The 27602-nt window shown below is 36.5% G+C and overlaps 1 protein-coding gene across 2 annotated transcripts in view; it reads right to left on the reverse strand.

The window, feature by feature from the left end:
• Positions 1 to 1386: 1386 nt before the first annotated feature.
• ZMYM6 (zinc finger MYM-type containing 6) overlaps positions 1387 to 27602 on the reverse strand; it is a 42865-nt gene continuing 16649 nt past the window's right edge. The window contains exons 6-16 of one of the 2 annotated variants that reach the window (XM_039251749.1): positions 27406 to 27597; positions 24981 to 25131; positions 24215 to 24330; positions 23104 to 23376; positions 22787 to 22937; positions 21895 to 22067; positions 20173 to 20320; positions 18559 to 18699; positions 18095 to 18135; positions 4992 to 5136; positions 1387 to 3178 (exon numbers count right to left, since the gene is read on the reverse strand). In XM_039251749.1, the coding sequence (XP_039107680.1) occupies positions 1473 to 3178; positions 4992 to 5136; positions 18095 to 18135; positions 18559 to 18699; positions 20173 to 20320; positions 21895 to 22067; positions 22787 to 22937; positions 23104 to 23376; positions 24215 to 24330; positions 24981 to 25131; positions 27406 to 27597 (3237 nt within the window). In that variant the 3' untranslated portion in view covers positions 1387 to 1472. Of the gene's footprint in view, positions 3305 to 4991; positions 5137 to 18094; positions 18136 to 18558; positions 18700 to 20172; positions 20321 to 21894; positions 22068 to 22786; positions 22938 to 23103; positions 23377 to 24214; positions 24331 to 24980; positions 25132 to 27405; positions 27598 to 27602 lie in introns of both variants that reach the window. The other variant, XM_039251748.1, reaches the window with a different exon arrangement.

Here is a 27602-nt window from a genome sequence, read left to right on the forward strand (position 1 = left end):
CTCTTGTCTCCTAATCAGTATGGACAGAGTAAGGTCTGACAGGAGCATCCATCTACACGTGCCTTGGAGAAGACCGGGTTTCGTTCCTTCCCGAGCCACCCTGGCTTTGGGATGTGAGTTGCCACCTAACCTCCTCGGGACTATTTGCGGATAAGCCTGTTCTCCTGAGGAACAGGCCTAGCACAATGCCTGGCACCTGTAAGAGCTCAAACGTTATTTGTAAATTAGTAAGTTATGAAATCATTAGTAATAAATCAGTAACACGTAGTTACTAATTGTTTTCCATCTTTATAATATATTTCTCCTGGGGCGCCTGGGTGGCTTAGTCGGTTAAGCGTCCGACTTTTGCTTAGGTCATGATCTCGCGGTTCGTGGGTTCCAGCCCCGCATTAGGCTCTGTGCTGACTGCAAGCTCAGAGCCTGAAGCCTATTTCAGAGTCTGTGTCTCCCTCTCTCTCTGACCCTCCCCTGCTCATGCTGTCTCTCTCTCTCTCTCTCCTAGAAATAAATAAAAATATTTAAAAAAATATATATTTCATCTTAAATTTCTCTCAGTTGAATTTAAAATATAAAAAGTGTTTGAAAATTCAGACACTTGCAGCAATGGGAAGAGAGACTTGCACTAACAAAATCCTACAGGCCGCTCCTGGCCCATATGCAATTACCTAGAAATCAGTTTAGACCTGGATGGACAAACTGTGGGCCAAAGTTAGTCAGCTGTCTGCTTTTTTCCACTCCCTCCCCCTCTCCCTCCCCAGCTATCAATGTTTGTTTACAACATTGTTTACATTTTTTAACGATAAAAATTTTAAGGCAGCTTTCATGACACGTGAGAACTATATGAAATTATTTCAATGTTCATAAATAAAGTTTTATTGAAACACAGCCACACTCGTTTGCATAGTGCCTACAGCTGCTTGTGTGCTGCAAACCCAAAATTTAGTACATGGCCTGCAAAACCTAAAGCATTCACTGTCTGACCTTTTATGCAAAAAGTGTGCCAAGCCCTGATCTAGAGAGCCAGAGAAACCCCTACGAGGGGTCTCGAACTCTCCTGCAGCTTCTACTGATTAGCCAGGCCGCTTAGATCTTTGTTTTCTACCTACCCACAACCTGCTGGGGTGGGTGGCTGCCTGGCTGAAGACTGCAATGTCCCATGTGCTTCTAAAGGCCAAGCAGATTAACATCCAGGTGTGCTAATACATTATAAACAGGCTTTTTGTGGCCTTCACTTTTGCCCCTAATCAAGATGATCCAATCAATCAAATAGCTAAATTCTCTGACTTGGACTATTAAAATTATAATATATAACTAGGCATAGATGCAATTATTAAATTCCTCAAAAAAAGAAAAATTATTAAAACACGTAATCACTGAAAACACATATCCACATTAGGAAATTATATTTTAGGATACTTGTAAAAAATTTAACACAAAATTATAGACTTTGATAATTAGCAACACCCATGTTACTATTCTTTCTCCTTTACTAATTTTTCTATCCTTGGAATTAAAGATGTGACTGCAAGTCTTAGAGCAGGACCAGAAACCAACAGATTTCTTTGTTTTGACTCAGTCAAAGCGGAAAATGTAGCATCACATAAATAAATAGTTGAAAAAGGCAATAAAAACTTCATTGCCTTTTCATGAAGTTCTGGGTAATTTGTCTTTGCATTTATCCAAAACTGAGTTACAGACATTGACTTAAATACAGACTGTAATTCCAAATCTGAAGATAACTGTACTAGTTTTTCTTCTTCGAAGTCCGTGAGATTAGTATTTTTGTAATTCATAAAAGGATTAATTATCCACAAATTTCCTGAACGCAAGTCTTCTTCTGGTGGGTAACAGTCATTGAACATTTGACAAAGTCCTTCCAGGTGCTCAAAAATAATGCTTGCAATGCCTCTCATATTTAAGTCTGATGAGTTTAAGAATTCGGAAAATGAAGGGAACATATCATAATCATTCTCCTGTGTGCGCTTCAACCACATTTTTAACTTTTCCTTAAATATATCCATTTTATTATACAAATTGAAGAGAGTAGTCATAGTTCCTCGAAGACTTAAGTTGAGTTCATTTATGAGTGAGAAAATATCTGATAAATAGGCCAGCTTTGCAACCCATTCCTCATCAAGAAAATACTTGGCCAAATCTGAATGCTTTTGGTTTAAAAAATTTTCAATTTCATGTCGTAATTCAAATAATCTTGTTAAAATTCTCCCTCTTGAAATCCAACGTACTTCAGCATGAAGTGATAGATTCACATGCTCAGACCCCATTTCTTCATACAAAATTGTTAACATTCGTGAATCTGATGCATTGCTCTTTATAAAACTTAAAATTTGTGCTGACTGCAAAAGAATTTTATGTAAGCATGGAGACAACTTTTCTGCTGCTAAATGTTCACGGTGAATAAAACAGTGTGTAAATGCCACTGTATTCGTGGCAATTTCTTGAATTTTTGCCCTTAAACCAGAACACCTGCCAGTCATGCTTGCAGCCCCATCGGTGCAGAGACCAACACAATGTTTCCAATTCAGAGACTTACTATCAATATATTTATTTATTAGGTCAAATATTTCAAAACCAGTAATTTGAGAAGGCATTTCAATGCAACACAGTAATTCTTCTTTTATATCACTGCAATCATAATCAATGAAACGAATATAGCACAAAAGAAGGGTGATATTTGAGATTTCCGATGATTCATCTACTTGAAGGGCAAACCACTTTGATTTTCTGACTTTTTGAATCAGCTGATCTTCAATGTCTGCAGACAACTCATCAATCCTGTGTCCAATCGTGTTATTAGAAAGAGGAATGGTTTTCATTTTGTCTCCAGCACTTGAACCCAAAACTTCTGAACACATTTCTACTAAATACGGTTTAATTAATTCTTCAGCGATGGAGAATGGCTTCTTGCTGGCAGCAATTTGGAAAGCAATTAAATAAGAAGCTTTCACAAGTGACTTTTCAACCAGTAAACACTTTTTTAAAGAACTATTTTGACATTCCATTTCAAGAGATTTTTGTTCAAAAAAATCTACTGGTTTGTTTTCTAATTCTGAGTGTTTTGTCTTCAAATGATGAGAAAGATTTGCTGGCTTCATGTTTTCAGTAGATAAGATTTCTCCACAAATGACACATTGTGGCCTTGGTGAACTTTCTTTTGATCCTGGACAGATAATAAAACCAACTTTTAAATATTCCGCATCATAAGTCTGGAAAAAACCTATTCTTTTTTTCTTTGCAGGTGGAGAATCAAGTTCCGCATCATTTTTCTCATTAGGCATAGGTAAATCTGAATGAAATATTTGAATCACTGTTATTTTCAAGAAGAAATAAGCAATAATCTTTGTTTTCCCCCACACATTTAAAATTTATCTTTTTTTACTATATTTGTCAAAAGAATACACTAAAATGGAAACACAACCCACGATACTTTCATGGTGCCTTTATTAAAAACTGAATTTCTCCTTGCCCAAAACTTGGCCACTGACTAGACCAAAACTAGGCTGTAATACATGAACTAGGAATGCTATGTATTCCACAGATTACTGGAATTAGGGCTGAAATCCACAGGATCCATCAAATTAAGAATAAATTATTTTACTTTTTTGAATTTCAGAAAAAGAGAAAACATTTTTTTAAAAAGTTAACATTTGGTGAATCTAAATGAAGGATATATTAATGTTCACTGAGCCACATTTCCAATCATCCTGAATTTTGAAATTTTTTCAAAATTAAAGTTGAAGGAAAAAGGAAGGGTTAATTTGTAGTTTTAATACCCAGTGTCAATGAGGGTAAAGAGAAATGGGTGTTCTCAAACACTGATGTAATTTTCAATTTTGCAACACATATCAAAAGCCTTAAAAATCTATGATAGCTTTTGACTCTGAAATTCTGCTACTTAGGATTTATCCTAAAGACCTAATTAGACAAGTGAACAAAGATCCATTTACACAACTTAACTGAATACTGTTTATAACATTAAGTAACTAAAAGCGATCTAAATGTCAATCTTAGGGGGATGGATAGGTACATACATTGGAATCTATGCATCCACTAAAAATCTCAATGTGTATTTAAATTTATGTTGACATTAAATATTTCTGATGAGCAATGTCAAAGGAAAAAGTAGTTCAAAACAGTATATCTTAAACAATCGTATTTAATCTAGAAATTTTTAAAAAATGTATAAGGACACACATACCTATACATATAGATGTCCACAGATCCTTTACTACCTTCCACATGTGAATGTATACAGAATATAAATTCATGTACACAGAGTATATCATTTTAACAGGAATATAAAACAATCAAATTTACTTTGGAAGGAAAACATGATTTTCCTGGACTCCTACTAAAAGAAAGGCACCCTACAGAAAAACTCAAGATTTGTTGACAGATTATACTTTTATGTAAACTATATATATTCTGTATAGTAAAAATATCATTAAAAACAAAAATCAAAAAATGCTTTGGGCAAAGTAGGCTATGCAAGTAACTGAAAACATAAGGGTAGTGGCAGTTAACATGGATTGGGGCAGCAATAGTTTATAGCCTTTCCAAGTATTGAGCCCAAGTCATTTTCCTGATCACCAACACCTCAGACACCGTTATACTTTTAGTAAATGACAAATCAATTCACAGTGTTTTTAAAAAGAAGAACTAAGGTTAAATCATTAATGCTTTTAAAGAAATTTGTATCATATGATAGTCTGTACATTTGAAAAACAGCAGTGCAGAGATGTCGGTCCACTCTACACATAATGCTGTGTGCGCAGATGGATTCAATTTAGTAGTTACTAGTGTTAATGACAATAATTATAAAAGGAATAAATTAGATGTTCACAGTATGTGATCTACGAATTAATGTTTTCACATTTAAGAAACTGTAAATGATTTTCTTTGCCTTTCTTAAAAAAACAAATACAAACAAAACAGAATAACTTCCCACATATGCAGAGCGTAAGGATACATACCTGTCTGACATTCCCTGTGTTGTGTATGTGGTTTGCAAGAGATGGCCTTGGTCTGTGTGACAGGCTTGCACAATACTGCTTTATTCTTTAAAACCTTGGAAGACTGGGAAGTTAGAAGTTTCATGGCATCTATCTGTGTGCTTCCCTAGTTAAAAGCAAATTCAGAAACCAAAAAGATGTTTTTTAGTACCTTAACACTGACCAGAATCACTATCAATTGAAAGGTGGCACATAGCAAAAGAAACAGAATTCCTGTGAAAGAGTAGTTGCAATTAAGAAGTACTTTGGGGGGGCGCCTGGGTGGCTTAGTCGGTTAAGCGTCTGACTTTCACTTAGGTCATGATCTCGTGGTTCATGGGTTCGAGCCCCGCGTCGGGCTCTGTGCTGACTGCCAGCTCAGAGCCTGGAGCCTGTTTCAGTCTGTGACTCCCTCTCTCTCTGACCCTCCCCTGCTCACGCTGTCTCTCTCTCTCTCATAGAAATAAAAAAAAAAAAAAAAGAAGTTACTTTGGAAAATATACACTAATTCCTAAATCTTCTAGTCAGTATCAGTCCCATTTATTAATTTTTAAAAATACTCTGCCTATAGTAAGGACAATCAACACAATGGAAACAATCTTTGCTCATTAGGACAACTGGCTATTCAGAAAAATTAGATCCAACTCATACTTTATGCAAAAATATATTCCATTATTGATTCAAGACCTCAACATGAAAAAAATGAAACTTTAAAATCATTGGCGAGGGAGTGGCTAGCTGGCTCAGTCAGCAGGGACTCTTAATCTCAGGGTTGTGAGTTCAAGTCCCATGTTGGGATAAGAGATTACTTAAAAATAAAATATTTTAAAAATAAATAAAACAAAAAAATAAGATAAAATCACTGGAGAACTTTCAAATGACCAGAAGAGGAAGTATTCTTAAATGAAACACAAGAGTTATAAACAAAATAGAAAAGACTAATACATTTGACTATCTTGATTTTTTTTTTTTTTTTTTACAAATAAAGGTCTTTATAAAACAAAGTTGAAAGCTAAGCAACAGAGGTAGAGAATATATTTAACAGGCGCTTGGGTGTCTCAGTCAGTTGAGCATCCGACTTAGGCTCAGGTCATGATCTCACCATTCGTGCGTTTGTGCCCTGCATTGGGCTCTGTATTAACAGCTCAGAACCTGAAGTCTGCTTTGGATTCTGTATCTCCCTCTCTCTCTGCCCTCTCCTGCTTGTGCACTATCTCTCTCAAAAATAAAAATAAAACATTAAAAAAAGAGAGAGAGAGAATGTATTTAAGCATGTTTGTTGGAGTGCCTGGGTGGCTCAGTTGGTTAAATGTCCAACTTCAACTGAGGTCATGATCTCGCAGTTCGTGAGTTCAAGCCCCACATCAAGCTCTATGCTGACAGCTCCAAACCTGGAGCCTGTTTCAGACTCTGTGTCTCCCTCTCTGCCCCTTCCCCACTTGCACTCTATCTCAGTCTCTGTCTCTCTCAAAAATAAAAATTAAAAAAAACTTTTTAATAAATAAAACATGTTTTTCATTCAAAAAGTATTTACAGAATGTTTACTGTAATCCAGGAACTATTCTAAGCCCTGGGGATACAGCAAAAAAAAAAAAAAAAAACAAGACAAAGAAAGTCCTGCCTTTATGGGCTTTACATTCCATAGGGAGACACAGAAGATAAACAAGTAAAGCCAATATATACTGTATAATTCCAGGTAGTGACAAGTGCTATGAAAGAAAGCAAGCAGGGTAAGGAAATGGAGACTGATGGTGTGGAGAAGGGGTATTTTTGGAGTAAATATTTGAGCAGAGCTATTATGAACTCAAAAGAACAAACCACACAAAGGCCAGAAGTCAGAAGACTCCAAGCAGGGGGATTACAGATGCAAAAGCTCTGAAATGGGAAAGAGTGTAGCATGCTTTAGGAACATCAACAAGAACAAGGCTGAAATAAAGTAAGCAGGGGCTAGAATGAAATGTTTGAAGAGGCTGGCAGAAGTCAAATTGTATAGGATCTTGAAGGTCTTAATTTCAAAAACAGTAAGAAATTAGGACTGTATTTCAAATACGATGGAATGCCACTCCAGATTATGTTTAAATTTACTTCTTAAATAAGTAATAGATATAATAATTTTGAATAATGTAATGATACAAAAGGTATAAAAGTATATACATGAAAAGTAAGTCTTCCACCCATCTACCCTCTATCCAGACTTAACCTTGAACACAACCACTGTTAACAGTTTTGCTTTGCTTTTTTTAAGTTTATTTATTTATTCTGAGAGAGAGAAAGCACATATGTGAGCAGGAGAGGCCCACAGAGAGGCAGAGAGATAGAGAATCCCAAGCAGGCTCCACACTGTCAGTCCAAAGCCTGATGCAAGGCTCGAACCCACACACTGTGAGATCATGACCTGAGCCAAGATCAAGAGTAGGACACTTAACCAACTGAGTCACCCAGGCAATCCCCTAGTTTCTTACACATCCTTCTAGAGGTGGTCTATGTAATTAAGTAAACTGTTTATGTAATTAAATGCTACAAATTGGTGGCATATTATTAATGAGGTTCTAGCACCGTGCACTATACTTATTAGCAAGCTATCCTAGAGGTATCTTTACATAACTTTGTATAAAGCTGCCCTAATAACAGCTTTACATATTGAATGCATTACAGGTAATCTGAAGAGTCTCTGCTGCTGAATACTGAATGTTAAAAACATCTGCTATTACAAACAATGCTTTAATAAATACCCCTACATATAAATTAGTTCTACATGTGCTAGTATATTTATAGAATAAGGTATTTTAAGTATAGTTTGGTGGGTCAGAAGATTTTAATTATGTTGATACAGTCAAACTGCTTTCCATAGAAGCACACTGTATCATATTATATGACCTTCAGCAATGTACGTGAGCCTGTTTCCCAACATTCCAGTTAATACAGTATTTATGAAACTTTTTGTTACTTCTCAATAAATGAAAAATGATGTAACAGTCGTGTGGTTAGGTATTTTTCATGTTTAAGCATTATTAGTGTTTTCTCTTCTGTAAAATATCTACTCCTATCCTGTGCCATTTTCCTTTAGCTTTTAAAAAATTTCTAAAAAGTTAAAAACAAAGGGGGGGGGGGTGCATGGGCCCTGAGTGGCTCAGTTGGTTAAGTATCCGATGGCACAGGTCATGATCTCACAGTTCAGGAGTTCTAGCCCCACATCAGGCTCTCTGCTGTCAGCAGAGAAGCCTGCTTCAGAACCTCTGTCTCCCTCTCTCTGCCCCTCCCCTGCTCACACTTTTCCTCTCAAAAATAAACATTTAAAAGTTAAAAATTTTTCCATGCATAATTTTTTGAGTAATGTAACATGTGACATAAAATTCAAAGATTTCAGTATTAAACATGAAAATATACTAATTCCCCTCTTAAAATTCTGCCTCATTCATTCAGTTCTCCTTAGAGGCAACCACTATTATCTACTCATTGGCTGCCTTCCAGAGCTTTCTATATACATGTATAGGCATGTGCAGTTTATGTGTGCGGGGGGTGTGTGTGTTTAAAACACAAATGGCAGTTTGCTTTGGTCTTTTTCATTTATTATATGAGACCCACTCTATGTCTGTACATATATAGCTACCACATTCTTTTTAAGTGCATAGTTTTCTACTGTATGGATATAGCATATTTATTTTAACTATAATCCCCAAAGAGCTACTATATATGCTTGTACAGGGAACTCCACTTACCAGGCCACAGGACTAAGTATGACCTAGGAGAGGGGTATATTTCAGGTTCTACCCATGTAGGCCTATTTTTTTTTTTTTCTAGTTCACACAGTTACTCAGAATGAACTCACAATGGCCCTGACTACTGATCAAACAATGTGGTTGTTTTTAAGCTTTCGCTACTACAAACAATGCTGGAATCATCCCTGTACATACTTCAATTTATAAATGTGTAAAATGTATCTGAGATAAACTCCTAAAAATGGAGTTCCGTGGTAATATGGTATTTACATTTTAAATTTTAACAAGTTTTACTAAATTGCTCTCTAGCAGTTTTACCAACTGCAATAGACAGTATGTAAAAATGCCTTAACAGTGTTATCCATCATTTTTATCACTGCCAATCTAATAAAGCTGGAATTTCTCTAATTTCGAAGTTGAATATCTTTGCATATGTTTAAGAATAATTTTTATTTCCTAGTCTGTAAACTGATGGATCAGGGTTTTTTGCCCATTTTCCTAATGGGTGCTAGGTCTTTTTATTGATTCATAGAAGCTCTTTACATATGGAAAAACTGGGCTTTTATGACATGAACTGCAACCTTATAATATTTTTCATGTCTTCGACTTTGAAACGTAGCTGAATTGCCATAACAACTCTTTATGGCTTCTGGATTTTGTGACACATTTAGAAAGACTTTCTCCACTTCCATATTAAAATTCTTTCCTGTTTCTTCCCTACTACTTTATTACTTTTTTACACTTAAATCTTTTCTCCCTCTGGACTTCATTTTGGTGTAATTTTTAAGGTAGAAATCCAATTGTATTTTTTTCCATATACACTGTTGTGACAACACTGTTCATTGAATAATCTATATTTCTCCTACTGACCTGAAGTGCTACCTTTATTATTTCTAAATCTGTATATATATTTAGGTCTATTTCTGGACTTCTGAGTTCATGGTTTCAGTATCAGTTGTTTTATCTTCCTAGCTTCATAAAACTTACAGTTTTACTAGACTTTTGGAAACTAGCTCTTCCCCCCCTTCTTTATTCTTCTTTTACAGAATTTCACTGAAATTCTCTTTTTAAGCAGTGGAGTGACACAATCTGATTTAAAATCATTCTGCTAACAATGTTGGGGAGGGAATGCAAAGAGCAAGAATGCAAGCAGAAAGGCAGGTAGGAGGTCACTGAAATGAATCAGAGAAAAGATGACACCGCCTCAACGGAGGTAGCAGTAAGAGTGGTAAGAAGTAAGGAACACTAGAGAGAAAGTCTGGGGGGAATAAATGGGTTCCGATTTAGACATATTACTTGACATGGCCTTTAATCATCTAAGTGTATATGTCAAGTATATGTATTCAGTTGGATACATGAATCTGGAGCTCAGATGTCATAGCAAGATAAATAAATCTGGGAATAAGCCACCATCTAGGTTGTGTTTAAAAACCACAGAACTGTATTGAGTCCCCAGGAAGATTGAGAAAAAGGACAAGTATGCTGACCTAGAAGATGAAGAAGGTGTTTCAAGAAGAAAGGGAGATCAACTGTATCAAATGTTACCGAAGGATAGGTTAAACAAGAACTGAAAATTGACCACTGGACTTGCAAACTAAAGGTTCATGGCAACCTTGACAAGAGCAATTTCTTTTTTTCCATAACGTTTACTTATTTAAAAAAAAAATTTAATGTTTTTTATTTATTTCTGAGAGAGAGACAGTGTGAACAGGGGAGGGTCAGAGAGAGAGGGAGATATAGAATCTGGAGCCTGCAGATTCTGGGTTTCCCTCTCTCTCTGACCCTCCCCTGCTCACGCTGTCTCTCTTTCAGAAATAAATAAAACATTAAAAAAAAAAAAGAATGGTGCAAACAAAGCCTGACTTAAGTGCCCTAAGGAAAGATAACAGATAAGGAAATGGAGGCAGGAAGTAGAGGTCACCCCTAGGGGAATTTTTCTAAAATGCAGAGAAATAGGATAATAGCTGGAGGGCTCTGGTGTTAAAATATTTTTTACAGATATTAAGTATTACTACATTTTTTTATGTCGATGAAAATGAGTAGAAAGAGGTGGGGACAAATCCAGAATATATAAAGAAACTCCATAAATCAATAAGGAAAAGATAATTCCACACAAAAATGGGGAAAAATTAAGAATAGGAAATGAGGGGCGCCTGGGTGGCTTAGTCAGCTAAGCGTCCGACTTTCGCTTGGGTCATGATCTTGCGGTTCGTGGGTTCGAGCCCCGCATCGGGCTCTGTGCTGACTGCCAGCTCAGAGCCTGGAGCCTGTTTCGGAGTCTGTGATTCCCTCTCTCTCTGACCCTCCCCTGCTCATGCTGTCTCTATCTCTCTCCTAGAAATAAATAAAACATTAAAAAAAAAAAAAAAAAAGAATAGGAAATGAAAAGAAAATTCAAATGTTCAAAAACACGGTAAAGTAAAAGTGTAAGTAAAACTGCCAGTTATCAGTGACATGTAAAATAAAATAAGGTATTACTAAACAGACTAACCAAAAAATGTTTAAATCTGACAACATTAAATGATAGCAAGGCTGTGGGAAAGGGGTACTATCATAAACTCTGGTGGGAATCAAAACTGAAACAGCCATTTTGAAAACAAAAATGGAAATACTCTTTGACTTCAAAACTCTACTCCTCCATATCTACACCAGACAAACACCAGCACATGTGCACAAGGAGACGTATACGAGGAAGTTCACTGTAGCAGAGACTTTTTTTCAATAGTCAAAACCTGGAAGCAACCCAATGTTCATCAATAAAGCAATGGATAAATAAAATGCATTACTTTCATACAATACTATACAGCAGTCAATGAACTAATAATAAATGAATTCAGTAAAGTCACAGAATACAAAATTAACAGACAAAAATCAGTTGCATTTCTATACACTAATAAAGAGCTATTAGAAAGAGAAACTTAAAAAACAATCCCAACTCACAACTGCATCAAAAGGAACAAAATATCTACAAATAAATTTAACCAAACAGATGAAAGATCTGTACTCTGAAAAGTATAAGATACTGATGAAAGAAACTGAAGAAGATACAAATAAATGGAAAGCAATACGACAGACTGGAAGCAATTCTTCCAGCTCATAGACTGGAAGAATTAATATTGTTAAAACATCCACACTACCCAAAGGAATCTACAGGTTCAATGCAATTCCCATCAAAATACCAACAACATTTCTCACAGAACTAGAAAAATCTTAAAATTTGTATGGAACCACAAAGACCCTGAACAGAATCTTGAGAAAGACCCTGAATAGAAATCTTGAGAAAGAAGAACAAAACTGAAGGTATCACACACTCCCTGATTTCAAACTACAAAGCTATAGTAACCAAAATGGTATGGTACTGGCATGAAAACAGACATAGAGATCAATCGAATTGAATAGAGAACCAAGAAATAAACCCACTCATATATGGTCGATCAATGACAAAGGAGACAAAAATATACAATGGGTAAAAGATAATCTCTTAAAAACGGGAATAATACCTGCAAAAGAATGAAACTGGACCACTAACTTAAACCACATAGGAAAATAAATTCAAAATGCATTCAAGACTCGAATTGAGTGAGCTGAAATCATAAAGCGCCTAGAAGAAAACATAGGCAGTTAGCCATTTTTTTTTAATTTTTTAAGTTTATTTATTATTTATTTTGAGAGACAGCATGAGTGAGGGAGGGGCAGAGAGCGAATCCCAGGCAGACTCCATGCTGCCAGGGCAGAGCCCAACTCAGGGCTCAAACCCACGAAACTGCAAGATCATGACCTGAGCCAAATCAAGAGTCAGACGCTTAACCCACTGAGTCACCCAGGCATCCCAGAAGTTAGCCATTTGACATAAGTATCAGCAACATTTTTTTGGACCAACCTCTTCAGGCAAGAGCAACAAAAGCTAAAATAAATAAATGGAACTACATCAAACTAAAAAGCTTCTACAGAGAGAAGGAAATGACCAACAAAGTGGAAAGTCAATCTACCGAATGCGAGAAGATATTTGCAAATCATGCATCTGATAAGGGAATAATATCCAAAATGCAGGAAGAACTTATATAACTTAATATCAAAAAAATAAACAACGCAATTAAAAATGGGCAGAGGACTTGAATAAGCATTTTCCAAAGAAAACATACAGATGGCCAACAGATATATGAAAAGATGATCACATCACTATCAGGGAAATGTAAATCAAAACCACAATGATTTATCACCTCAAACCTGACAGATTAGATATTACAAAAAAACAAAAAATGACAACTGTTGGCATGGATGTAGGAAAAAAACCCTCACGCACTGCTAGTGAGAATATATATTGGTGCAAGCACTGTGGAAAACAGTATGGAGTTTCCTCAAAAAGTTAAAAATAAAACTCCCATATGATCTAGCAATTCCACTTCTGGGAATGCATCCAAAGAAAATCAAAACACCAAAGCGAAGAGATACATGCACCCCTATGTTCACTGCAGCATTCTTTACAATAGCCAATATATGGAAGCAACCTAAGTGTTCACTGATGAATGGAAATGGAAATGTGATACACACACACACTGGAATATAACTTAGCCATAAAAAAGAATGAAATTTGCAACAACACAGACGGACCCAGAGGGTATTATGTGCACTGAAATAAATCAAACACAGAAAAACAAATACCATCTGATTTCAATTGTATGTGGGATCTAAAAAACAAAACAAATGAGCAAACAAAACAAAACAGAAACAGATTCCTAGATAGAATTTTTGGTTATCAGAGAGAGGGAGAGGTTGGGAGGGGAGGGAGGCAAAACAGGTGAAGGGGATTAAGAGGTACCAATTTCCAGTTATAAAATAAATAAACCATGGGGATGTAATGTACAACATAGGGAATATAATCAATAGAGATATAACTTTGTATGGTGACATATGGTAACTACGACTTACTGTGGGAATCATTTTACAACGTATAAAAATATCAAATCACTATTATGTACTGATGTATTCTTGAAACTAATATGATACTACATATGAATTATACTTCAATTTAAGAAAAAACATAAGTTTTAGAAGAAAAATAAAAAAAGAGAGAATAACACTAAGCAAATAACCCCAATCTAACAATGGTTAATTCTCAATGGTGAATATGGAAACCAAATTGACAATAAACTATTTGTTAAAAAAAAAAAAAAATTCTCAATGGTGAGAATACTGTAAAGCAGGAGATGGCAAAGTTTGGAGTAGACCAAGTTCAGCCCACTACCCACTTTTGTAAATAAAATTTTATTGGAACGCAGCCACTCACTCATTTATGGACTGCCTATGGTTACTTCTACACAACAGCAGAGATGAGGAGTTGCAACAGAGTTTGTACGGCCTATATAGTCTAAAACATTAATACCTAGAAAGTCTGCTGACTTGTGCAATTTTTTTTAAGTTTATTTCTTTATTTTGAGAGAGAGAGAGTGTGTGTGAGCACAGGTGGAGGGTGAGAGAAAGAGAGAGAGAGAGAACGAATCCCAAGCAAGCCCCACACTGTCAGCATGGAGCCTGATGCAGGGCTCAACCCATGAACCATGAGATCATGACCTGAGCCAAAATCAAGAGTTGAACGCTCAACCGACGGAGCCACCCAGGTGTCCCGACTTGTGCAGATTTTCTTCTCTGTCCTTTTCTATATCTCACCTTCCCCTGAAATTTAAGACTATTTAAATAACTCTTATTTTCATTTTATTTTTTTTTACATTTATTTATTTTTGATAGACAGAGTATGAGGGGAGGAGGGGCAGAGAGAGAAGAAGACACAGAATCTGAAGCAGGCTCCAGGCTCTGAGCTATCTGTCAGCACAGAGCCTGATGCGGGTCTCAAACCCACGAATCCCCGAGATGATGACCTGAGCTGAAGTCGGACACTTAACTGACTGAGCCACACAGGCGCCCCAAGACTATTTAAATAACTTGAAGGAGAGTTACACTGAAGTCCCAGAGAAGCAAAGAAGATTCTAAAACTTTCAGGTTTTTTTTAATTGTAAGAGTACTACATTATTTGTTTTTTGAATAGACTAAGCTGAAAACGTTAATCAGAGCTTTTCTATAACACAGTTTAAATGACTGGTGAATTATAGAGGTACTCCACATAGGGAAAAAATATATAGGGCAGTCATATTTAATATGAGGGATGTATTCTTGAAAACCCAGAATAATTCAAAACTAACTGTCCCATACATATAGAGAAAGGATGCATTCTCAGGATTCATAATTTGCAACCAACATAAAATACTTTTATAATATATACTAATAACATTAGTATAAAATTTATGCCTTTATTAATTATACAGTTATGTGCTTAATAACAGAATTAGTAATTCTGCAATAATTAATCATGTAATTTAAAAATATAATTTAATATATAATACACAATATACAAATAAGTACAAAGTTAACTTAATGATATTGCATTAACTACTGTAGTATCCTGCCTGAAAATAATTGAGTACAAGTTACCATTATCATCTTCTAACAACACAGGTAAAAGGGGAGAGTTAAAAGGTATCAAATGAGGTGCATAAGAGCACATGTACCCCAATGTTCATAGCAGCACTCTCCACAATAGCTAAAACATGGAAAGAGCCTAAGTGTCCATCAACGGACGAATGGATCAAGAAGATGTGGTTTATCTATACGACAGAATACTACATGGCAATGAGAAACAATGAAATCTGGCCATGTGTAGCAACATGGATGGACCTTGAGGGTGTAATGCTGAGTGAAATAAGTCAGGCAGAGAAGGACAAATATCATATGTTTGCACGTATAAGAGGATTAGGAGGAACTTGACGGAGGAACAAGGGGGAGAAGAAGGGGGGAAATGGTGGGGGAAAGGGAGAGAGGTAAAGCATGAGAGACTCTTGAATGCTGAGAACAAACTAAGGACTGACGGGGGGAGGGGGGAGATGGGCATGGAGGGGGGCACTTGTGGGGATGAGCACTGGGTGTTATATGGAAACCAACCTGACAATAAGCTATTTGTAAAAAAAAAAAAAAAAAGGCTGAAAAAAAAAGTATCAAATTAGGACAAGCTATCTTTCTACATCATGAAGAAGGCTGGTCTGAGTCCCTGGAAGACTTCTGCTAAAGAATGAATCTGATGTGGCTGGTTTCTTTGCCTCTGGGGATTTCTTGATGTGTAGACACACTGTCCATCTTTCACCTTGCCACCATGAAACAGCAATCCACATTTGGATCATTTTCTTTAATAATAGCAATTGTTGCTGGAATATGGTCAAAAGCATATGTCAGTTATTTCACTGTTGGCTGCTGTGCTGAAGGCTCAGGCTAAGTGCAGGGACCCTCTTCCAGTTGCCTTTGTTCTTCTAATTCTAGCAAGTCTTCCTGTATTACTCCCTGGAGAACCACCCAAGTGAAATTTCAATATCCCCTTCACCAATCTTGCACAAATTCACCTTCTTTGTCACTATCAAGATTATCAGGTGTGAGGCTATTGTCTTCCAAGATAAAGCCTCTTTAGATTATGGTAAAGCTGAAATGTTTTGATAGCTTCAGTTAGCAGCTATAGCTTGTCTGCTCATTTTTATATTCTTATAACTTTGGTAGGCTTTAAAACTGGAAAGCCAGCCATGACTTGTCATAAATTTTCTGGTCTCACATGTTTTATTTTTATTTTTTTAATGTTTTATTTATTTCTGAGACAGCGTGAGCAGGGGAGGGTCAGAGAGAGAGGGAGATACAGAATCTGAAACAGGCTCCAGGCTCTGAGCTAGCTGTCAGCACAGAGCCTGACAGGGGGCTCAAACCCACGAACCATGAGATCATGACCTGAGCCCAAGTCAGACTATTAACCGACTGAGCCACCCAGGCACCCTTCTCATCTCACTTTCAACTCCTTTCAAATCATCAACATTACTTCAGACCTTAGCACAGGCTTGATCTCAAGGGCACATTATGGCAGCACTGACCTTGCAGCTGCGTTGCCAGGATTTTTTCCATTTACTCCATTACTCTTGCCTGGTTATAAGATAGGTTTTTGTGAACTAAACAATGTACCTTCTTTAATGCTTTTGGTTTTTTGAGCATGATCTCTAATATTCTGCAGGCTGCACTCTCCTAAATGAAGAGCATGGGGGATCACAGCTATGGTCTGGCCTTCACACAGAGTTTTATCACATCTAACTTTTGTTCCAAAGATACTGAATTTAGGGTATGCTTTTTCAGTACTAGAACCACTATTTACTGAACTTGAATGACATACAAAAATATTTTTAATTGTACCAAAAGCAAATGTTAAGAGAACAACCAAAAACAGTCACCAAAAACATTAACCCAACATCCAATACATTAGGTTCATGTGATATTGATAAAGGATGATGGGAATTTTGTTTCCTGTAACATAAGACACAGGAAACATAAGACAGCCAGTCAAATTTGAAATTATGCATTTCTTGAAAATATTTTTAATTTTAGAAAGTTTCACAATACTTCAAATTGGAGACATAAAGTGGGAATTTAAATGTATTTTTAGTTTGCACTATTTTCAGCCTCACATAATTTGAAGATGCATAAAACAACATTACACTGAACTTTTTCAAGAGACTTTCCAGTCTAAAAGAAAAATACCTGAATATAGTAAAAGAGAAAAATAAGCAGCCAGATGTAATTAAGACATTACAGGACATTAAGGAGCCAGGACGCCTGGGTGGCTCAGTTCATTGAGCGTCTGACTCTTGATTTTGGCTCAGGTCATGATCACAGGCTCATGGGATTGAGCCCTGTGTCAGGCTCCACACTCAGTGTGGAGCCTACTTAACATTCCCTCTCTCTCCTTCTGCCCTCTACCCTGCTTGTGCTCTTTCTCTCTCTCTCTCTTTTAAATTTAAAAAAATAAAAAAATTAGAAATTCAGGAGCCAGAACACAAACAATGAAATATATCAGAAATGCATTCTTATTAATGTAACTTTAAAATTCCAGAACAAAATTGGGGCGCCTGGGTGGCTTAGTTGGTTAAGCGTCCGACTTTCGCTTAGGTCATGATCCCGTGGTTTGTGGGTTCGAGCCCCGCGTCGGGCTCTGTGCTGACTGCCAGCTCAGAGCCTGGAGCCTGTTTCAGTCTGTGACTCCCTCTCTCTCTGACCCTCCCCTGCTCACGCTGTCTCTCTCTCTCTCTCCTAGAAGTAAATAAAACATTAAAAAAAAAATTAAAAAAAAAAAAAAAAATTCCAGAACAAAATTAATGCATAATACTCTACTTTTTTTTGAAGACTAAGCTGTAAAGAGAAATGTATTCAGACACATATTAGAATACTACACCCAAAATGAAAATTAACCCAAGTGGCATTATGAGGAAAAATATTAACAATAAAACTTACGTCTTCAATGACCTTTTTTGTTGCCTCTTTAGTAACTGCACCTGTTATAGATTCAAACATACATTATTATCTTCAAAATATACAGATATAAACACTTAGACCAAAAAGTTATTTTCCTCTCACTAAGGCAGGCCAGAGTCTAGTCCAGAATTTCTCAAAGAATGGTCCAAGAAAACTGGACATCAGTATCACCTGGGATGCTTGGTAAAAACAAGGGTTCTGGGGCCCCAATTTCATCTCCGGTGATAAAGGCAACTATATTAAAATCACTTAGGTTTAAAAAAAAATAAATTGTACATGCCACTTCCTTCCCTACTCATGCCAATCTGCTTGCTACTCACTTCCCTCTGAGAAAAAGGGACAGGTTTCCTCACAGAAATATAAAAGTAAATGTTATTAACAAGAGCTACTTAGATAACACTTACTTCTACAGTCTAACTAAATGCCTTTACATGAAATCATACCTTTTAAAACACTATTAGTGTTCCCTGTGGGCTGGGCAGGAGGTATTTTTGCCAATGACACCACACTGGTTATAACTGGTGTTGTATTTTTCCTTGTGGAAGGGAGCTCCGTTGAAGTAGTTTGCGCCTTATAAATATTTACTGATTAAAACAAAAAGGTAAGACCTAGTATAAACAAAAGGGTTACACACCCACATACACACACACACACACCCTGTTCAACAACTAAGTTTTCAAGGAGCAGTGCAAATATCTAACTCTGTATAATGTTTTAGGATATAACATCTAACTCTGTATAAAAAGTGATTCTGGTCAGATTACCATTCATTAGGACTTAAAGACAGCCTGATTCTCTAAAATTATAAACTTCAAATGCTATTTAATAGATAAAAATATAGGTATTAACTTTAGAATTAACTGGCCTTTTCTATTAGTGAATATTAAAACTCTTCCACCTAAGTTTGCTTCAAATAAAAATTTAACATGACAATTTTTGTAAATAAGTTGGTGAAGCTGCTACCCATCCACTGGTTTGTCAACATATATTATAAAATAAAAATTCTACCACTGACCTGACTGGTCTTAGGGAATGGATGATGACATAAAAGATTGGTACATGGCATATGTGATTAAGATGATGATCAATAAGACTGCAAAGGCAGACAAGGGCCAGACTGTAAGGACAAAGCACATGGATTCTGTCAATTCAACAGCACTCCAGGCTTTGATCAGACAGCATAATATCAAATATTTTTACCCTAACTCAGAGAAGTACTTCTTCATGGAGCTACTTTAAGAATGTGCCACACATGTATTTATTCATCTAGATATTTTGACCATATTAGCTGTCCTACTTGCAAAATTATTTTATTCTTAGCCAAAAATTTTCTTGCTACCTATGAAGAACTGGTGTACTTTATTTTTTCTGATGTAATTAATGTGTCGTTTCTTTTTTCCTTGGCTACAATCAAGCTCTTGATCAAATCTACGCCTGTCATAGCAATTGTATTAACATACTTCTATCCTCTCCTCCTGTTTGCCCTGATTTTCTATTTTTTTCTAGTTTATAAACTGAATAACATATATCCCTTAGTGGAAGTTATTTATGTACAGATAAATTCAACCAAAAGTAATCAAATCTAATTTTCCTATAAAATTAGTGTTCATACATTTATTGATTCCTTGGTGTTTTGACTATGATAACAAAAAGCATCAAGATTAATTTACCCTGAAGGGCAATTTTTAAGAATTCTTACAAGAGGGGCACCTAGGTGGCTCAGTCATTTAAGCTTCTGACTTTGGCTCAGGTCAAAATCTCACGGTTTGTGGGTTTGAGCCCTGGCTCCAACTCTGTACTGATAGCTCTGAGCCTGGAGCCTGCTTTAGATTCTGTGTCTCCCTCTCTCTCTGCCCCTCCCCTGCTCTTTCTCTCTCTCTCAAAAATAAACATTAAAAATTTTTTTAAAAAAAGAATTCTTACATGAAAATTTAAGGAAATCCAGGCTATTTGAATCCAATAAAGTTTTGTTTTTATTATATTATTTACATCTGTATGTACTAATAGTATATCCTAGCACTGACGTAACGATCCCATTAGCCAAGTTTAATTTTTACCTTTATTTTGTGAAAGAGAGTCATTCATAATTTGTCGATGACAAAACTCCAAGACACAAAATAAGTTACAGAAATGTTTGATGTTTCCTCGCCATTTTATGGACTCAGTTAGCTTACCCTGTCGTTTACAGCCATCACACTTGGCCATCTGAGAAAGAAATATAAGAGAAAACGGGCTTGAAACAATAAAATAATGAAAAGATAACATTAATCATAAAACCAGGAGGCACTATGAAAACAGGATACGTAAATCGGTGGAATCACAAATGCAAGTTTCCTACCTTAAAATGTTCTAGTTAAAAATGTATACACTTGGGGCACCTGGGTGGCTCACTCGGGTTAAGTATCCAACTCTTGATTTCAGCTCAGATCATGATCTCATGATTCATGAACTCAAGCCCTGAGTTGGGCTCCACGCTGATGGTGTGGCGCCTGCTTGGGACTGTCTCTCTCCTTCTCCTTCTGCCCTTCCCCCATTCATGAGCACACTCTCAAAATAAATATATATTTAAAAAAGATTTATTTGCTTCATATAGGGACCCTCCATCTAGAGAACATAAAAACTGATCTCCCATTTTCAAAATTACTGATGAAGGAATCTAAAGAAAGGCTCTATTTTTAAAAGATTAAGCAGTGACATCATGTAGTAGAAGAAAAAAATATGCAATTTGGAGTTATAAAGACATTGATTCATTCAGCAACTATTTAATTAGGTATCCTTTGTCTTGAGCACTGAGATAGGTGCCATATAATTACGATAAAGACATACTTCCCCACCAAAAAGATTGTATTTTAGGGGGTAGGGAGACAGATAATTTCACTGGAGTGTCATAGATATTGTCTATCACCTACCAGCTTCTTGAAGGATACACTACTAAACATCCCTGGATCTTACTCCTTTCCCTTATTTATAAACTGGTAATAAATACACCTACCTCTAAGAATTATACTGAGGATTAAATGCAGTAACACTTATGAAGTACTGGGCCTGTATTAGTAGTTCAATTAATTGTAGCTTTCATTGTTAGCCTTTCAAAAAAGTAATTCTTTAAAAAGGAAGTGGGGGGAAGCGCACCTGGGTGGCTCAGTCGGTTAAGCATCCGACTTTGGCTCAGGTCATGATCTCACAGTTCGTGGGTTTGAGCCCCGCGTCGGGCTCTGTGCTGACAGCCAGCTCAGAGCCTGGAGCCTGCTTCAGATTCTGTATCTCCCTCTCTCTGACCCTCCCCTGCTCACTCTCACTCTCTCTCTCTCTCCCTCTCTCTCAGAAATAAATTTAAAAAACACTTTAAAAAAAAAAATAAAAAGGAAGTGGGTAAGGACGTTAGTCACAGTCATTTGACCTACAAAGTGAGAACAAGGTCTGACTTCAAATTCATCAGAGTACCTTCTGAATGAGAGCCACTTAAGGCAACATAGCTATGTCAAGTTTGAACTTGAAAGAACTCAGTGATAAATAAGGTCAGTCTACCTCAAGAGAAAGCAGAAGATAAAAATAAAAGGAATATATGTTCAAACAACAACAAAGCCTCCAGAAATCCTATGCTCTATATTTCTATAAATGAAATTTCATGTTTATATTCAACTGAATTTTGCTTTCAGACCCCATAATTTATTTTTCCCATTTCTAAACACTAAATTTTACTTCACATGATCTGAACATATTTTAAGAAAATAGTTTGTACTAACTTCAGAAAGCCAAAAAGGTGTTATTACATTTACCTGATAAAATAAAACTGTAAATTTGGACATGCAATCTTCACAACAGAACTCTTCTAACTTTCCCTCCAATCGATTTTCTACCAAATTAGGGGATGTCTGTGAGCAATAACTGCACATCTTGCAGTAATTCCCCCAGCGCTCTCCAAAGTCACGGGCAGAGAGGAATTTGCAAACTGAGAACCAGAAGGGATGAAAGGAAGAAACATCAAACTTACATTAACTTGAAGGAGGTAAAGTGAGTTTCCACAGTCTCAGACACCAGCTAAGCTAATTTCTTAATGCTTAATACAATTATTTGTTTCTAGGTTAAAGGACAGTCTCTTTATTCACAAGCAAACTCATATCACTTTTCAATATACTCTAAATATTAAGCCATCTATATTCAGAAACATCAATCAAAGGTATAAAGGTTTCTTAAGCCAAGAAGCGATAATTGCTCAAGTACCCACTTTACAAGTTAGTGCAAGAACAGAAAGATCTCTCAAGTCACTGCTAAACTTATGAAGAGATGTTTTTACACTTTAACCTAATACCTTTGACCCATTTACCTTTCAAAAGTTTTGTTTTAGTTTTAAGCAATTTATTTAGATGACTGTAATTTTAAAAATCACAACTTGGCAAATCACGATCACAAATATATTATAGTATTTAAATTTTTTCAAGTTTTTCTTTATTGAGGTTATTGTAATATTTAAAAGGATAGACTTTGAAGTGAATTAAGCATGAAAAATAAAGTGAATTAAGTATAAAATCAAGAAAAATGCCTTAAATTATACCTCATAAAGCAAAATTACTTGAAAACTAATTGTAGACTTATAGCCCAAGTCAGCATGAACTACTTTGTAACAACCACATGCTCTGTGGATAAAACTCAACTACTTGCTTTCTTTACCTTCACTACAGAATGGCTTATCAACCCCTGAGAATCGGACAGTCTCCTTTATAATTTTCTGCAGTTTACAGTAGTCACACATTGCCATAACTTTATTTTTCTTTTTGTATTCATCAGAACAAGTCTTGCCACAAAAAAGGAACATTTTACCCTGCAGAGATTTAAAAGAAAGTCATTAATACCCAATTAACAACTGCTTTATCTTTAAGAAATCATTCTACTTCTCATTTCAAAGCAAAGTGACTGTCAAAAGATGAAAAGACAAATGCTTCTAATGGATACATTTACATTCTATCCCTTTCAATACTTCTTTTTACCTTGTAGAACAGAAGTTCTGGTTTTGTGGCAAACAGATGGTTACAGTGCTGACACTTGAGTTTAACAAGTGTACGGCTTAAAGCGACTTGCTGGGATGGGGCAAGAGGCCGGAAACGGGCTCCAGGAGAGCCACTGACGGATGCAGGGGGACCAGCAGAGGTGTTACCTCCTCCCGTTGACACTGCTGACTCAGAGGCCGGGCTTACAACCACTTGGCCCTGAGACAGGGGCACCACTGAAGAGTTTGTTCCTTTTGGCTTGTTAAATACATTCTGAATGAACACAAAGAAGGTAAGGATTTTAGCAACTGAGAAACAACATAACTTGGTAATTTTCAATTTCTCATTTTAATAAATTGATACCTTTAACATTTTATAAATATTTCTTAACATTTTATAAAGTAGTTCACAGAAAGGGTTTAAATGGCATATTTCAGAATAAAAGGACTGAGAAACGCAACACAAAAAGGTTTAAGACCTTGAATTCAGGCTTTTTAAACATGTCTAATATAGGGCTCTAATAAACTAGAACAAGTCCCTTCTTTCCCCCAAAAGCCCCCTCCATCTGCACTCCCCATCACAACCCAGACTCTGATGGCTATTAAGAGAGCAGTGGCTACCAGTAGTCTCTTTCTCCCTGGTGCCAGGGACATGTATCAGGCACCTTGCCACCCCAGATGATCACTTAACTCTTTCTCTGTGTATCTCAGAGAGTGAGAAGCAAACGGAACAAGTAAATGGAGGCTATGATTCCATGTCAGCAGTCATTATGTATCTGGCCAAGGATTAAAGGGACACATGAGCACATCACCATGCCACCTATCTGAACTATTTCTTAGCTTCTGTCCTTTTGAAAAGGAGAGATCCAAGAGCAAAAGTAGGAGGGAAGGGTAGTTCCGGTAAGGACCCTGAATTTAGGAAGGCAGCACTGAATCTCAATACCTGGCTTAGATATTTTGCAGAAATGACTTCTAGGACCAGTGTTGAACACAATTTTTTTCTTTCTAACTTGAATTTATTCTTTTGTAAATATGGACCTTCAGCAGTTCACATACTGCCATACACCAATGCTGACAAGCGCTCAGGGGTAAAACACTACCCTAGCTCATACCTGGAAAGCCACCACACAGCTGGAGCTACAGAAGCTGTAGATCGCTCCATTGGACATGGCTAGGTGATACTGAGGAATTGCTGAGGTTTTACAACTATGACACGAGACCTGGACACCTTGGCAACAAAAAATAAAAACCAATGAATATGCTACTTAGATGAGCAAATGATCCAAAAGTGTATTAGGGGAATTAAAAAATATTCAGTAATATACAAAACCAAAACCAAGCAACTTTATAATGATCTGTAAAGCTAAATACAACTAATCTAAGTCCCACTGACACAAAACTAACTTGGAACTTACAAGTGTTTTTTTTTCCTTTCTTTTCACATATGGAATTACAAAATAAATGCCTCAACCAAGAAAATCAGTGAAAAACTATTTTCACTTACAAATCAGTTCTTTAAAATTTTTTTTAATGTTTTATTTATTTCTAGGAGAGAGAGAGAGACAGCGTGAGCAGGGGAGGGTCAGAGAGAGAGGGAGATACAGACTCTGAAATAGGCTCCAGGCTCTGGGCTGACAGTCAGCACAGAGCCCGACGCGGGGCTCGAACCCACGAACCGCGAGATCATGACCTAAGCGAAAGTCGGACGCTTAACCGACTAAGCCACCCAGGCGCCCCACAAATCAGTTCTTTAAACTAAATCTTGGGTCTTTATTTAACCACACAGATAAATTCAGTTTGTAACAAAATGAAAGAAAAGCAGCTACGTTGTTCTTCAATAATTACTGAATCTATAAATTTACCAAGTTTAAACATTACCTGAAGAAATAACGGTCTTAACTCTATAAGCAGATAAGCAATTAATAGAGCAAAATAGCTCGGTTTTTCCTGAGTCGTTGGTAGTCTCAATCATTTCAGCAGAAGGCCTCAATGATTTCCCCAAGGCATATGGAGGAGTCTGGGCTGAATTCTATCAAGAAAACAAAATAACATTTAGATACCTAGTACAAGCACACACGTTGTTTAAGAAAAGAAAAAAGTAAAACTAACTACAACAACTGCCTTTGATTGAAATATCTGAACTCAGGACTATGAGGCCACTCTAAGTTTAGATTTTTTTGTAAGTTGGGATGTGAGAAAAATAAGTTCTTTCAGATCAATAATAAAAAGTAAACTGAGGAAAATTAGTAACTACACTCATATATTAACAACAAAATACACTAAAGGTAATAAATTTAGTATCTGTTATACACTTTTCTCATTACAAATAATCTAAGACAACCAGGTAATCCATGAACCAAAGGGCCATCCTCAGCAGAGTCTTGGACATCAATCTACTATATTGTCTACCACCTTTAAGGTTATATAACCATGGTGCACCTGGGTGGCTCAGTCAGTTAAGTGTCCAACTACCGCTTAGGTCATGATCTCATGGTTTGTGGGTTCGAGCCTTGCGTCAGGCTCTGTGCTGACAGCTCAGAAGCCTGGAGCCTGCTTCAGATTGTGTCTCTCTCTCTCTCTCAAAAATAAACATTAAAAAAATTTTTTTAAGAAGGTTACATAACCAGTAAGACTCTTTAATAGGAGGAAACAGAAATGATGTTTAACTTAAATTAGAAGATCTTACAGAACTACATTTTTTAAACTGAGTTTTACAATAAAATCTGCCTATAACTTTACTCACGTTTTAAGAAAAAACAAGAATGATGGCTACCATTTATATAAATTATCAATATTATTACTTATTTAGGGCTGACCATGAGCCAGGCTCTATACTAAATACACTGTATTTAATTTACATACACTGCATCAATAGAATCCTTCCAACAACATATTGAGATACTTAAAATTTTTTTTTAATGTTTATTCATTTTTGAGAGAGAGAGAGACATAGCATGAGCAGGGGAGGGCAGAGAGAGAGAGGGAGACCCATAACTCAAAGCAGGTTCCAGGCTCTGAGCTGCCAGCACACAGCCCGATGAGGGGCTCAAACTCATTACCTGAGCTGAAGTCAGATGCTCAACTGACTGAGCCACCCAGGTGCCCCAAGAGATACTTTAAAAAATTATATTAATAAAAAGTTTAAATTAATTTTAACTCAAACAGAAAAGTGGGAGGTGAAACATTTCATCTCACTCCAAAGTTCCAGGCTAACTATTATACTATACTGTCACTGACACAACATAAAGTCTCTCAACAAAACATTATAGGGGGAATTAAGCAGTAGGAAAATATAAATTATAAAGTTTTACTACATCATCTTCCTGGTGAAAGAGGAATATCATTTCTGCAGTTGACAGAGTATAATACCAACACCAAAATTAGAAACAGAACTGATTTTTGGATCGTGTATATAAAAACATGGATTTTATTCTTGTGAAAACAGTAACCAAAATGCCAAAAGTGGTAACTCCTAGAAAAGGGATACTTCTCACAAATGAACGTCTGCCACCAACTACTCAGAGGAATTAAAAATAAATCAAACTTGCTAACTGAAAAAAATTAGTTACCACTTATGCTCTTTTTTAGAAAAATAACTCTTCAAAGATTTCAAATCATTCAGCAATCATTAACACCAGTTGATCTACTTAGTAACCAAATGAATCCATTATTCATTACAACAAATAAAAATTGGGTAAAGTAACTGATTAAGGCATGTTCCCAAAATAATTACAATTCATCCCAAAACACATTAAAAAACATATTTTCTAGGGGCGCCTGGGTGGCTCAGTTGGTTGAGTGTCCAACTCTTGGTTTCGGCTCAGGGCGTGATCTCACAGTTCATGGGATGATCGAGCCCCATGTGGGGCTATGCACTGAAGAGCAGAGCCTGCTTAGGTCTCTCTCTCCCTCTCTTCCTCAGCTCTCTCTCAAAATAAATAAACATTAAAAATTTTTTGTAAATATGTATTTTTTTCCTAAAAGGAAAAAGAAAAAGATATGATTTAGATCTACTGATTTTTAACATCTTGAGCTTGTTGGCCATAGTTTTTTAAAATAACATGGAGTTTTCTTCACTTACCGATGTATCACAAAATATTTCTGACTCACAGCAAATCATGAAAGTACATTAGTGTATCATCTCACTACCACAGTCAACAGTCTCAAACCACCAGCACCTATCTCATTTTTCTACAGGGGAAACCACACCCCAAAATCAATTGATGGGAAGGGTCCACTCATTTGTTTTGCACCTCATCCCAGCACAGCCATCCTGGAAGGAGCGATGGACGGGCCTTCATACCTGCTTATATGCTGTGACGCTTGTTGAACTAAACACCTTCTGAGACCGGCAAGGCCCCGAGCTGCTGTAGCAGTAGCCCCCACAGTTCTCACAACAGTTCATGGTGAGATTGTTGGCAGAGTGGAATTTTGAGAAACAGGCATCACTACAAAGACCATGTACCACATTTTGATATTTAACTTCGAATCGGATCTAGG

This window comes from Hyaena hyaena, unplaced genomic scaffold (assembly GCF_003009895.1).
Source record: "Hyaena hyaena isolate Hyena2069 unplaced genomic scaffold, ASM300989v1 scaffold_397, whole genome shotgun sequence".
NCBI classification, from domain to species: Eukaryota; Metazoa; Chordata; class Mammalia; order Carnivora; family Hyaenidae; genus Hyaena; species Hyaena hyaena.